The sequence below is a fragment of the Parasteatoda tepidariorum genome, chromosome 10 (genome assembly GCF_982258835.1).
Source record: "Parasteatoda tepidariorum strain Cologne lab strain chromosome 10, Ptep-v5.0, whole genome shotgun sequence".
Classification (NCBI taxonomy): Eukaryota; Metazoa; Arthropoda; class Arachnida; order Araneae; family Theridiidae; genus Parasteatoda; species Parasteatoda tepidariorum.
In genome coordinates this window covers 61,913,063-61,928,927 of record NC_141764.1, presented here as the reverse complement: position 1 = coordinate 61,928,927, position 15,865 = coordinate 61,913,063, and the positions used below count along the sequence as shown (strand labels likewise).

Here is a 15,865-nt window from a genome sequence, read left to right as displayed (position 1 = left end):
TTTAATTCTTTTTAAAATTATCTGCTTTTTTGTTTAATTCGGACAATGTAATACCGTCTGAAAACAAACTTTATACTTACTTTCACGAAGCCTTATGGAGGTTGATTTATTTTTTTTACGAAGTTTGATTGTAAGTAACATCTTTAAAAAATCTCATTAGAAATGGTCTGTCAGTTAAAATTAGAATTGAATGATTTTCATTAGTGTTAGTGCTAACTCATTTAGCATAAAATTTTATTTTTGTACACGGAGAACAAAATTTTGCAAAATTGTATTGTTTGAAATAATGTGTGTAAAAAGAATCTAAAACAGTATGCATGTAATCGTGATGTTTCTGGTAAAAAAAACTGTAATTCTGGTTAATAAAATAAAATATGGTATTTAAATAATTAATTTGGTAGTTTTTCCGTTCATATGGTAATAGTTTACCGGTAGAATTTTCTTTTCTTTGATTCAAATTATGGCAGCTGCAAAATTTTATAAAAATAGTGTTTCTAAGTTCTCCTTTAATAAAATACATTTGTTTTACAATAAATTATGCATTAATTTAAAAGTTATTCACTTAAATATAAATATATCTAAATACAAGGTAATTTCTGTTTATCTGTCACAGCAATATTTTATTATAATAATGAAAAAATCTTTTATTAATTATAAATACACTTGTACAGTTTCAAAGATCACATACTAAGCTCAGTGTAAGAAAAAAATCTATTATATTACGAAACATATCTGGCAGCAAAGTTGCCATAGATTATCCGTATGATACAGAAAAATTAAGTTATCGAAAATTTCCTGTAACAAACACTACAGAAAACATCTGTACGCACCACATCAGGGTATGATAGATGAGGGGTTCCATAGAACAGGGTATGACAGATTAACCTGGCGTGAAGATAGCTGCATACCATCTGGTTGACATGGTGAAACAGATTTCTAGAATTTTGATTATTTTTTTTAACATCTCATTTTCAGACTTTTGATAATCGTTAATTTTAAAAGAATCATGTTAATTTTTTTACTTTTTTCTATCGCTTAGTTCAGATGGAAATCGAACCCAAGACCAGCCTAGTATGAGGCCAATTCCTTGATCAAATTTGGCGGGAAGGTAGCTGTATACCTTCTAGTTGGCATAGTGATACAGATTTTCTAGTATTTTGGCAATTTTAGTCTTTTGAGAATCATTTCTTTTGAAGGAATCGTGTTAACATTTTCTTCCATCGTTAAGTTCAGACGGGATTCGAACCCGAGACTTTCATGGTATGAGACCAACTCCTGGACCACAGTACAATCTAATCGACATCTGTTTCAATACATCAAATAATTTGTTTCAGTTTTGATACCTTAGTTTTTCATGTTCAAAACTGAAAAAAGAAATCTGTACCCAACAGATATAGTCTGTCTCAATTGTTACATATTTTTGTTCACAGAAAAATATCTCTTTTTGTAGATAACGATGTAGTTTAGCAGTAAAATTTTGTAGTTTTAGAGAACGGGAATTTTCGGTAGGAAAGTTACAGAATTATTATGTTTTTAATAGAAATTGTTTACAGTGCTTAGGTTGATTTCAAATTTTCAAATTATTTTATGTCTTTATTACAAATTATTATCTATAATTGTTTGTCTCTTATTTATCATAATTGATAAATAAGAGACAAACTATATATATATATATATATATATATATATATATATATATATATATATATATATATATATATATATATATATATATATATATATATATATATATATATATATATATATGGCCGGAGACAGATTGTACCAGATGTTTAAGCACGCAAATCCGAGATATTGCGACTTTGTGGTCTGTGAACTCTGAGCTGCCGATCCATGACATCCCAAATGTACTCTATCGGATTGGAATCCGGTGAGTTAGGCGTCCAGGACATTAACTGGAATTCAGCATTTTGCTGATGGAACCACTCCAACACAATTTGAGCCTTGTGACACAGGCGTTGTCCTGTTGGAAAATTTCATTTCCAGCTGGAAAAACAGAAGCCAAGTAAGGGTGCAACTGGTTCGCAATGATGTTCAGATACCTTGTAGCATTCATGGTCTGCTCTACCACAATCAAGGGTCCCAGAGACTCGCAAGAGAACGTCCCCCAAAGCATAATACCGCCACCACCGGCCTGTGTATGGCCTACTGTACATGTAGGTAGTAACTGTTCGCCTGGAAGACGACGTATCCTAACACGACGATCAGAGTGATGAATCACAAACCGTGATTCACCTGACCAAGCAGCTCTCTCCCATTGATCCATGGGCCAGTCGCGATGTTCCCGGGCCCAGATCAGGTGTAGTTGGCGATGACGCTCGGTCAGCAAAGGCACACGAGTGGGACGTTTGCTGCGTAGCCCCATATCCAACAGTGTCCGCTGAACAGCGTGCTCTGATACTATTCTACTTGACCCTGCAATGTATTGGGATGTCAGCTGAGCTACTGTCTATCTCCGGTTTTGCTTCACCAAGCGAGACAATCTCCGACGACTTTTTTCTTTGATAGCGTGTGGACGTCCAACACTATATCGTCTACTGCTGGTTTCACCGTCATTCATAACATCCATTCATAACATCCGTCATTCATACGTCATTCATAACATCCGTCATTCATTCATCATTCATAACGTCCACTTTACATAAGTACTAACAACTGTAGATCACGGACAACCCGCGAGTCGTGCAGTTTCGGAAATACTTGTTCCGAGCCTTCGAACCATTACAATCTGCCATCTATCAAAGTCGCTTAGATCCGCAGCCTTTCCCATCACTCACAGAAGTAAGTGTAAGAATGATTCTTCAAATTCTTCAGCAACAGTTAAATACCACTTCCACCTGATCACGTGCCTTCCACGTCATCCAGGAGAGTTCATTGCAAAACGTAGGGGTGGTCATAATATTTTGTAAAATTAATCAATAAATCGATGACTCTTTCAGACAATGTAAAAACGGTATTTGAGTGATAATCAAAAAATCTACTTTACTACACGCATGCTTGATACATTATATCATAAATAAAATTTTAAAAAATGTATACTTACAATTTTTTTTTTAAATTCATGAGAAAGAAAAAATTCTGAGAGCTTAGAAGGCATTTATTGAATTGTCCCAAAAATACTGTGAGTAGGTACCATTAGGTTAAATGATTCAGTGCACTGTAAAAATTCGTTTGCGTGATCACATTCCTGCCCTTACTTTTAACAAATAATGACATGAAATGTACTATGAATTTTTACGAAAATCCTTTTTTATTTTTATCCATTTATTTATAAAAATATTTTTAAAGTTTAAATGTTTATTGAGTTCTTGACATGGAAAAGAAGGTTCCTCTTTAAGAACAGCGCAAGTAAATAAAAATCATTAAACAGCATTGAGAATTCGGATTCAGTATTTACTTTGCTCTTGTATTTGAAATAGATATCTTCGCATTATTTGAACGGTATAGGAAATATATCATAGTATCAATGGAAAAGATTGGTTGGTATATAATCTTTTATATTCGAAAGAATTTTTCCAATATGTTTCAGTATAGTATTTCTATTATCTTTTAAGAGAAAACAAAGCAGTGATTGTCTTTAGCAAGCTTTTTATTTAATAAATATTTATTAATCATCTAATAATAAATATTTATAGTTATACAGTTATTTTTCAAAACTTCATTTAAAATAGTTTATTAAAGGAACTCTGTAGAACTTAATATGTGTATAGTTTACAAAACTGGATTTAACACAGCGGGTATTTTATTTCTGCTCTGATCCTTTTTATAATTTTACCCAATTTATTTAAAAATTAATTTAAAAATCTTTATATTTTCGAAGGTTATTAACTGGATCATACCAAAATAACTACGTACTTATAAAGCAATAGTTATATTCTTAGTTCGTACTTGGTTATGTTCCTAATTAGCTATATAAATTGAATTAGCTGAAAAAGTTAATCAAGCATTGTAAAAACTGACTGTAATTTCTACAGAAGAAAGACACATTTTTCACAGAAAAAAACTGTTCAAAGAAAAATACCGATTTTTTTCTTTGTTTTTATCTTTTATCCGCTCACTGTAAAAAATTTCAGTTCTTTTTACAGACTTCTTCTGTATATTTGACGATTTAAAGCTATTTTGTTGATTAAACGGTTTTTCTCTGTTTTTTTTTAATCTATTCATAAACGTAGTGAAATTGATAGTTTATATTCTAGTTTCTGCCATGCACTGTTGCTTACCATACGATAACTCCATCTTTTTTCAAATTATTTTACGATAATTTTCTATATTTGCTCTTATTTTTCAGTAATTATTTTGTAGTTTTGAACTTCGTATGTATCTGCGATTCGATTTAATTGTTAAATTGATACTCTACCTGATTATCAAATATTTATTTAGATATAATTTTTTGATAAGTTAAGATTGCCAGACATTTTTATACGGGTGGGCTATTATAGTCTTAAATGTCTTTACACTTTATTACTTCAATAAGTGTGATTTTTTTTGAAAAAAAAAAAAAAACAGTTCAAGATTTTTCTTCATAATGACACAACGGAGCTTTCGAAATTCAGAAGACAGCACTCGACCCCCAATGATGCGATAATGGTTTGAATCCCAGATTCGACTGATCATTCGAATGCTGATCTCGGCTCGCACCAACCATGATGCTGACATACATATTTTATAGAATGTTTCGTTAAAATAACAGACTGATCTCGGCTCGCACCTACCATGATGCTGACATACATATTTTATAGAATGTTTCGTTAAAATAACAGACTGATCTCGGCTCGCACCTACCATGATAACGGAGCTAGTTTGTTTAAAGAAACAGTATTTATCTGCTGAAAAACAGGTGACTGTTTTTAAATAACAGTATTTTTTTACGAAATAACCGGTTTTATACTGACACACTGCCTACAGTTTTCTCTGTTAAATTTAATAGATTTTTTAACAGTAAAGAAGAAATAAAGTTTAATTTAATTTAAAAACGAAGCAAATCCAGTAGATTTGGTTTAGAGCCGAGAATGCATAGCGTGTGTCTGAAAATGTTGTATTAAAAAAATAATGACTTATCTAAAGATATAATGCCTAATTCTAGATAATGTTTGATTGTATAAGATAATGCTAGATCCAAAGGAAAGGTAGTCACTCCTAAGGAGTGATTCCTGATCTAAAAAGATAATGCTGGCTCTCAAAGATAATTCATGACCCTAATGATGATCCTATTTAATGACTTATCCTACAGGTACACTATAAAGACACTGTATTACTCGAAAAGACCTCTTAAATGACTTATCCTACAGGTACACTATAAAGACACTGTATTACTCGAAAAGACCTCTTAAATGACATATCCTACAGGCAGGGGCGTACGCAAGGGGGGGTTATGGGTTTAAACCCCCCCCCCTTGAGCTCAGACAAAGTGAATTTACAAAATAATACAGACAAAAATAAAAATTTTAGTAGAAATTATGCGGGTTATTATTTTTTAAGACTATATATTTTTATTTGCCTTATGCCTACTTTTTTTTTCTCACGGTATTTCTCAGAATACTGATAAAACATTTACTATAATAGGGTTGTATTTTTGAAACCAAATTCACGTGATACTGTTACGGGCGAGCCCCGATCACTGGTTCCTTTCTGACCTGCCAGTCGCGATAGTTTTCGAAACTGGCTGGCATTCGCGAGGTCTGGAATCCTAGACGTTCTGTCGTCTTTGAGACAATTCGAGAGTTTTGTAGATGCTGTTAAAAAAAATTATATGAAAGGGGGTTACATTTATTTTCGATTTTAGTCAGACTAAGAGTTATCTCTGCCGCTTGTCCTACGGAGTTTGTTTCTAAATCTGTTTTGTTTTGGAGACTCTGTGCTCGCTGAAGTTATTCATTCCAGCTGGAAGCTTTGAGATAGTAGCTTAGTGGATATTTCTGTGCCAATATATATGTATATATTTTTGCTGTTCTTGGATCTTTAGGATGTCTAAACGCAAGAATTTAACAATTTTTAATTACTTTGAGAAAAAATCACGACCTGAAATTAGTGAGGTGACAGCATCTAGTACCAATGTAAGTTTTTCTGTTGAACAGAAATGTGATACTTCCGTTGAAGAAAACGTTTCTAGCGTAACAGAATCTGATGAATGTGAAAGCGGCCCTCAAAGTGTTACTTCCCACCCATATGACATTGGACTTTTTTCAGAAGATAATACATGCGAGGATAAAAAACTGGATATACTTAACAATGTTTGGGAACCCAATTCAGCATTTGTTTTTCCTGAAAAAGGAAAAAGAAAATTGAAATTTCAGTACAAATGGCTTTATCGCTGGAAATGGCTTGCATATTCAGAGGTTAAGGGTGGTGTTTTTTGCAAATTTTGTGTACTTTTCGCCCCAAGTGGTGCCGGTTCTGGAAAGCAACCTTTAGGCCAACTGTGCAATGTAAAATTTGACAGCTGGAAAAATGCTGTAGAGCGATTTTCTGAACACGAGAAATGTCTTTATCACAAAAAATCGATCGAAACTGCTGGGACATTAAACGATATTTTATTTGGAAAGATGAAACTTGTGGATGAACAAGTTGACAGTGCAGCAAGCAGATGAAAATTAGAAAATAGAAAAAACATTACTCCAATCATTGAAACCATCCTATTTTGTGGAAATCAAAGTCTCGCTCTAAGAGGACATAAGGATTCGGGAATAATTGCTGAACAACCAGGTGAGGAGAACGACGGAAATTTTCGGGCATTGTTTCGTTTCCGGAGTAAGAACGATTCGACTCTTAAGAACATTTTAGAGTCAAGCAGAAAAAATGCTCAGTATACCAGCCCTCGATTTCAGAACGAAGTTATTGAGGTTTGCAATATTTTAATCCTGCGAAAACTAGTCAGCAAGATTAATGATGCAACTTGCTTTTCCATTCTTGCAGATGAAACAACTGATATTGCAGGTATAGAGCAATTATCGTTATGCGTTCGATATATCGATAAAGAAAATTTTAACATCACCGAACATTTTTTGCAATTCATTCCGGTGCATGACTTAACCGGAAAAGCAATAGCAACAACAATATTAGACCAATTACAGTCTATGAAAGTTGATATAAAAAAGTTACGTGGACAGGGGTACGATGGTGCTGCATCAATGAGTGTAAAAATTAATGGTGTACAAGCCCACGTAAGAAGTATTGTCCCATCAGCACTCTATGTACATTGCTCTGCTCATAGCCTCAATTTGGCTGTATCAAATGCATGAGAAATAACTGGCATTAGAAATTGCTTAGGGACAATTAAAACATTATACGACTTTTTAAATACGCCAAAAAGACGGTATGTCCTATCTTCAGCAATAGAGGAGATGGAAACCAGCTCTAAGAGGGAGAAAATTAAACAGCTATGTGCAACCCGTTGGATGGAAAGATACGACTCAGTAACCGCTGTGGTGGAACTTTTCGAGCCTATCGCCGAAACACTACAAAAAATATCAGAATGGAAGGATAAAGAATCAGCTACCCAGGCTAATTCTTTACTGTGCACAGTATCTAATTGCCAGTTCGTAATATCTCTTTTGTGCATTTACAAAGTTTTCACCATAACAATCCATCTCTGTAGATACCTACAAAAAACAAGCATAGATTTGATAGAGGCAGTGAGTCTTGCAGAAGATGTCATTAAAGATCTAAAATTAATGCGTGAAAATGCCACTGAAACATTCTCTGAAATATTCAGCTCCTCTTCTCTTATGCTAACAAGCATTGGATCTTCCACTTCCATGCAAATCCCTAGAATTACAGGAAGACAGAAAAATCGCGATAATTTTCCCTCATCGACACCGGAAACATATTTCAGAGTTAGTGTTTTTATTCCATTTATAGAAAATTTTATAACACAATTAAACTTAAGATTTGTATCGCATCGTGATATTTTGAAAGGATTTCAGTGCCTTCCACCTGCCGATCCTTTCATTTGCCAACCTTCAAACATAAAGGCTTTTGAAGCATTAGTGGAATTTTACGCTGGAGATTTGGATACCTGTAAAGAAAGCCTTAAGTCTGAACTAAAACTCTGGTATAAAAGATTAAAAAGGATTAGTGAAGACGGAGGTAGTGTTTCAAAAACTGCGGCGGATGCTCTTGGAATGTGCAATAAAGATATAACACCAAACATTTTCAAACTCCTAGAAATATTGGTCGTTCTACCTGTTTCAACGAGTGCAAACGAAAGATCCTTTTCGACTTTGCGCCGTTTGAAGACTTATTTACGCAACTCAACGGGAAATAATAGAATGAATGGATTGGCGCTCTTAAGCATTCATAGAAAATTTACCCCAGCTGTCGAAGACATTTTAAACAAACTTGCAAAAAAACCCCGTCGTTTGGATATTACAGTATAAATCAATAAATTTTTAGCGTGTTTGTATACTGGTTTAATTCCCTATTCGTTGGTAAGTCATTTTTTAGTTAAATTCATTGGTTTTCTATGGAATATTCACATTTATATGGTTATTATTTAGGTAGATGTTACAGTATGAGTAGTTTTTTCTGGCTTGATTTATTCCTACTTTTTAATAAAAATAAAATATTTTACCTCTTATTATAAAAAAAATTATATTCTTAAACTTAAAAAATAAAAACAAAATTTAACTAAACAATGTTGTCGAAACAAAAAGTCAAAATTGTCTAGCTGTCTAAATTAGGGAAGTAAAAGTGCTTTATTACATACTCGAATTTCTTTTAGTAATTTCTGAAAATTATGAACCCCCCCCCCCCCTTGAAAAAATTCTGCGTATGCCACTGCCTACAGGTGCACTATAAAGACACTGTATTACTCGAAAAAACCTATTAAATGACTTATCCTGCAGGTACACTATGAAAACACTGTATTACTCGAAAAAACCCATTAAATGACATAGCCTGCAGGTACACTATAAAAACACTGTATTACTCGAAAAAACCTATTAAATGACTTATCCTGCAGGTACACTATGAAAACACTGTATTACTCGAAAAAACCCATTAAATGACATAGCCTACAGGTACACTATAAAAACACTGTATTACTCGAAAAAAACCTATTAAATGACTTAGCCTGCAGGTACACTATAAAAACACTGTATTACTCGAAAAAAACCCTATTAAATGACTTAGCCTGCAGGTACACTATAAAAACACTGTATTACTCGAAAAAAACCTATTAAATGACTTAGCCTGCAGTTACACTATAAAAACACTGTATTACTCGAAAAAACCTATTAAATGACTTACAGGTACAGTATAAAAACAATGTATTTCTCGAAAAAACCTAGGGAACTGGGATTCACGAGCTTATTAGAAGCATTACTGATTTAAACTTAGTAAACTAAGGACTTATTAGTAGTATTTCCTGTGTTTTCCTAGCATGCTTACCGATAAGCATTTAGTAGAGTTACTGGAAGTTTTCTTGCATGTTTTTTTGGAACTTTTAGGAAATACACCAGAAAAACACATGTAACTATACAAAGAAACCTTTGGTATATTTGCGTGTATAGAGAGCAAAATTAAAAATGGACTACCTTGAAAAACTTTTGATCTAATAATCAGATCTTCATGTTGTAGGACTCATTCTTAATGATCTGAAATATGCTAATTAATTACTACGGACGATATTTTAAGTTACGGATTCTCACGGAATAGTTACGAAAGTACGCAACTCAGATACAAAAACGTATTCTGAATGCACATACCTTTCTTTCGACGGATTCAGGTTTCTCACTCCCTAAATATGGGGGGTAGCAGCAACCTGGGAAATATGGTCCCGATAGTTTGATCTGGAGAGAGGTCCAATGTGTGCACCCCTTCATGTTAATTTTACTTTTTGCGTGTTTCGGTACATCTCGATAAATTTTTAATCAAATTGAAAAATTTTACACACTATTATAAAATTCATTTATCCAATTCATTTATCCATGCAAAAAGAAATAAATTTTATTATTTTATTTAATAATAGTCGGAAAATTTTTGAATAGTTAGGTTTACAATTTTTTATATCATTTTAAAGTATGTAAATATACATGGTAAAATACAAAATTTGAGTGAAATCGGTCCAACAGTTCCTGAGAAATTGAACTTTAAGGAAGTCGTATATTCAAAATTTCATTTCTCTAGAACTAATCAATCGATTTCAATTAAATTTTGTATTTTGCCTTGTAAAATTACATACTTTGAAATTACGTAGAATATTGTATACTCTACACTTCAAAATTTTGTCGACTATTAATAAATAAAATAGTAAATATTTACGAATATTTATTTTTTGTATTTTTACAAATTTTATTACAGGTTTCAAAAATTGTTCAATTCGCTCAAAAAGTTCTCCAGCAAATAATAAGCAGAAAGTAAAATTAACTTAATAAGTAAAATTCTCTAAATAAGCAGAAAGTAAAATTAACATTAAGGATATAAGTTTTGGACAGCTCTCCTGACCAAACTATAGGGGTCATATTTTCCAGATTACGAATATCCCTTTGGTGGTCAGAAATCCGATGCCATTGAAGAAAAGGCATGCTTATTCAGAGAGAGTACGTCTTGCTGTTTGATTCCGCAATTTAAAATATCTTCTGCACTTTTTAATTAGCATATTTGAGACCACCCTTACGACCCATTAAGATTGAATCCTAAAAGACGAAGATCCGATCATTAGCTCAAAAATTATTCAGAATAGTCCCTTTTTTTCTGCGCTGTGCATAAGGGTCATTGTTAACTTTGGTTTACAAAATGTTAATAATTTAAGTGAATGAAAGCATTGAAACTTTTTATATTAATAATAAATGTACTTAATACCATTATAAGGGAGAAAAATGTGTATTATGTAAATTATTCATAATATATTTAAAAAAATATATTAATATCAAATTTAAAAAGTGAAGGATTGAATAGTTAATGAAGGTTAGAGTGACACAGAATATGTTAATGCATTCTGATGGTAAGCCCGACCTTTAAGTAAATTAATTATTTTTAATTGATTGTGTAATGTTTGTAACTTCTTAATTCCAGGAACTACAAAAAAGCAAACAATTGGAAGAATCGATGAGAAAACTAGACATAGAAATGAAAAGGACAGACGAGCTTCTGTATCAGATGATCCCGAAGCAAGTAGCAGATCGCTTACGCAAAGGTGAAGCTGCTGTCGAAACTTGTCAGGTAATGTTGAAGATATTTAAACAGTCAAATTAAATTATAGGAAACAAAGTTAAAAAGTTTAAATGTTTTTTTTTTAATAATTTTTCCTAGAAAAATATAAAAATTTAACAGCGTGAATACTTTCCTAATAAGCTTTAATTTTTTAAGATAATCCATAAATTATACTGGGGGTTTTGTTTTCTGTTGTATGAGATTTCTTCACAGATCCCTAATATTCGTATCTCTTCTTTCAAATCTGAAATCGGTTTTCCTCTCCATGCAGCAATTTTTTTAAATGAAATTTTTAGTCCATTTGGTACAAGTACAAGTTTAAAAACGTTATATATAACAGTGAGTCGCATAAATGCTACAACAATTTTCTAGAGTAGTTAAGGCACAAAGGACAAGATTAAAATTGCATAGGAACCCATGCACTGAAAAGTCGTAATACGCAACTAGGGGTGCTTTTCGATAAGAACTGTTTATCCGTGAGAGAGAACTGTTTATCCGTATAGAGAGGTGCCCTTTACCGTGTATGACGATTTTTCTGGGCTTGTGCTCCTAAGCCATTTTAAACCTGTGTGTGTCTTAATGTGTCTTAACTCTTTTAGAAGTTTTTGGCAACATTTATGTGACTCCCGTTAAATATATATAAAGTTTTTAAAAGCGTACATTTCGATAAAAAAAAAAACTAAAAACGTCATTTTAAAAAGGAAATTCTGCAACTTTATGAGCAAAAATAATTCCAGATTGGAAATCTTCTCACCCGAATCAGACAAGATCAAGCATTCATATAAATACTACAAAAACTTTGTTCATTGTTTTTTTTAAAGCGAAAAGCAACTAGTTTTTTTTTAAAGTAGTAAAAATAGGTAACCGTGCTCTACGTATGAGGTAATAAACAATTATGCAATTAAAATAATGTGTTTGCCTTTTGTTTGGAATGAGTGCATCAGTTAAGCGATCTGCTTCATTTTCGAATGAATTAGAAGCGATGTAATGATTTCAGAGCGTATGTAATGAATAATATCGATAGCGAAAACTACTTCCTTGCAGAATATTATTCAAATTGAAAGGTTGCCTCTTAATCTCGCTTCTCCTGTTTCCATTTTTGTAGCTGTAAGAAAAAAGTTTTCTTCTGATTTAAAGATTTCTTATTACATTTTTAAATACGATTCATAACGCACAGTATATATCACTTAATAAGTTTCTTAAATTTTTTTAATGAATTTTTATGTAAGAAATAACCTGCTGTTAAATTCAATTAAGTAATATTCTACTTTCAAAGGAGATAAAAAATACAAAAAGAAAAATTCAAAATTTCGGTGAAATTGATCGAATAATTCCTCAAAAATCGATTTCTTAAAAAATACGTACAGTTAAAATTCGAATTCTTTGGAACGATTCGAGCAATATATATGTGATAACTAATAAAAAAAATACTCAGAATGTTGACATAAAGCAAAAGATATAAATTTATTAGCTGAAAAATTTTTCCCTCTCCTTCAAAATACTTTTTTCCTACTTCAATGTGCGATGCTCGTGAGTTCATTTAATAAATATTTCGTCAAAAATTGACAAATAATGCAGTTTGAAAAAGCATGTTATAATTTTTTTTCAGTGAATTGTTTCGAGCAAACACTACAAAACACTCGAAATAGTAATATTTATTTTACTTTCTAGGCAATTGGTACGAATTGAAATTGCATAACACAACAGGAACCAAAGAAAACAAGCAGATACCATTACCTTAGTTTTTGAACAACTTCGACATGAACTTTTCAGTTTCGCTCTCTTTTCAAGCACGAACTGCTTGATTGCCATACATGGAAACGTTACTTCTAAAAAGTAACGAGTAAAAGCATTTTAAGCAAGACTTTAAGAAAAGTTTTGATTTTAAAAATGAGTAAAAAGCACAAGTAAAAGCATAAGAGAAACCAAAAAACTAATGATTTTAAAGTACATTTCCAGGAAATCAAACATTCAAATTAATCGTGAATTTCGTTAAAAATGCAAGAAAAATTTATTTAAAATTCATTCATTTTTAATTTAAAGGTATAATGGATTAAAATGCAAGGAAATGTTCCAAAGTTCTATTGAAATAGTGAACGTTGAGAGAAACCAAACGAGAAATCAAAATTCAATTCTTGCTTATAAAAAGGAATTTTAAATTAGGCTCATTTTAAAACTATTAAATCTTAAAAAATATAGCTTTCACTTTTAAAGTTTTCTTGTAACAAATTGATTTGTTGAACAAACTTTATAACATTATAATTTTTGTTTACAGAAATAGGTTCTATTGAAATAGTGAACGTTTAAAGAAACCAAACGAGAAAATAAAAATTCAATGTTCGCTTATAAAGAGGAATTTTAAATTAGGCTCATTTTGAAACTATTAAATCTTAAGAAATTTAACTTTTAATTTTAAAATTTTTTTGTAACAAATTGATTTGTTGAACAAATTTAATAACATTATAATTTTTGTTTACAGAAATCAGTAAAAAAAAGTATTTGTATGCAGGTAAATTCATTAAAGTAAGGGTTTCACGTTCCCCCCCCCCACCAGCCACCCTCTCCTTTTCGGGAAATTGCAATCCTTAAAGATGTTTAAAGTTAGCTATTAAAGAATGTATAATACATTAAATTTATAAATTAAAAAAAATATATTTTTTAAAGAAATTTTTTTTTAAATTTCAGCAAAAAAGTAACGATTTCTTTCAACATTCTCGCTACAAATACTTGTTTTTTTTCCCAAATAAAGTAAGGAAAAATAAGTAAAAGTACTAAATTTGAAAAGTAACGAAGTACAAGTAAAAGTACGTACTCTTTACTTTTAGTTTCGTTACAAGTAACGAAAGTAAAAGTATTATCATGTATGTTAATATCAGAGCTGTTCCTGTTTTCAAAATATTGATTCAAGTTTCATCACCAGTAAAAATGTGTTTTAAAATTAACTGCTTTGTGAAAACATCTCTCTGGCTACATGTACTCGTTGTTGCGTTCGAAACAAATTATAAGTTCGAGCTACGAGGCTTTGCAACTTTTAATGTTCTTTTAAAATTGCTCGTAAGGAATAAAACGAGATAAGAACTTTTTCAATAATGTATCTTATTACCGAGTATCAGTTCTCAGATATAATTGGTACCTTGACTAAAAATGGAAGTGGATAATCCACCAGATCGCTAATCATCTTCGACGGATCTGTAACATCTTAGAACTTTTCATACCCAACAAATATAATTGTTTGACAAACAGTCATTTTTAAATGCTTTCTTCATTTTTCATTGCTTTTGAAGCAGATGGTTTAATCCCGAAAATAAGTTTAAGGCATATAATGTAGTTGCTCAATAACATTCGCAATTTTAATAAATCAAATGAAAATTATTTTCTCATAAACTAATTTATTTTCAAACGATAAAATTAAATACGATCTTGATTCTTTCCAAAAACTTAAAGAAGTTGTAAAAATGTTTGGTAATTTTTACAGACGATATGTATTACAGAAAAATAAGTTTAAACAAAGCAATTCGAATACTTTTAGATCCCATTACAATGTTTGTTATATTTGCATGTTAATAAACATAATATCTGTATGTTAAAATCAAAAATGTTAATTAAATATTTACAGATGATATCTATTATAGATGAAATCTAAATAAAGCATTTAGAATACTTTTTGAAGCCTGCAGAATGTTTAATTTAATTACATCTGAATAAATAGAATCTAATACTAATGTTAAAATTTAAATGTCATTATTGAATTTATTTAAATTGTTTTCAAATGCTATTTCAGCAGCCATAAAGGAACTAAAATAAATTCATAAAATTAAATACATCGAGCATATAAATATCAAATGCATTTTTTACATTATAATTATTTCATAATACAAAATTTTATTTTTAATTACATATATAAAAATAAAATTTCTGCAGTCAAAGAAATATCATCTGATATAATTTTCAAGCGTATATTTTAAATAAAAAGTTCAAACTAATTACTTGAAATATATTTAAGTCTATTATAAAAACTAAAATAAAATTTCCCTCACAACAATATGCATGAAAATTTTAAACAGAATTTTCCCGAAATCTAGCTCTTCTTTTAATTATTTTCAAATTTCAATCGAATAACTTCTTCTACTTTAGATTATATATAAAATGATATTTAGGCTTCACTAGTTCGAAATTAAACATTCCACTTAAAAATGAGAAAATAAATACTGGAAAGTGATATTTATTTCGCATACTTGTGCTATGATGACAAATGTTATATTTTACTTAGCTTGTCAAAAACAAATATGAGCCATTAAATTCAAGGCTTTTGTGAGCAAAATTTTGTTTTAAGATGCAAAGATCCAAACGTGCTTTTGCTGTTAAATTAAATTTAAGAAAAAAGTCTATCTTTTGTTGTTGCTGTTAAGAGTTTTGTCATTGTTAAACATCAATTTTTATAACTTAAACTTATCGTCACAAAAAATTAGTAATATATTTTTCTGAATTTATGTTATGTATCTAAAATAACAACTTATATACATTTGGAATTAAAGTTTTTGGTTTTATTTTACTTTGGTTAATGTACTACAAGAGCTACACTAATGGGCTATTGCATATCACATACCATATTTCAAAGTTCATTTTACCAAAATCATTACCAAAGCACTTCGGTAAAAATTTCCCATCTTTTTGTTGTTCTCATTGAGCTAGT

General features: G+C 30.9%; 1 protein-coding gene across 1 annotated transcript in view; it reads left to right on the top strand.

Moving 5' to 3' along the window:
• LOC107446971 (soluble guanylate cyclase 88E) overlaps window positions 1–15,865 on the top strand; it is a 217,215-nt gene that overhangs the window by 165,930 nt on the left and 35,420 nt on the right. Inside the window, exon 7 of the mRNA XM_043047850.3 lies at window positions 11,035–11,181. Coding sequence (XP_042903784.2) covers window positions 11,035–11,181 — 147 coding nt within the window. The remainder of the gene's footprint in view (window positions 1–11,034; window positions 11,182–15,865) is intronic.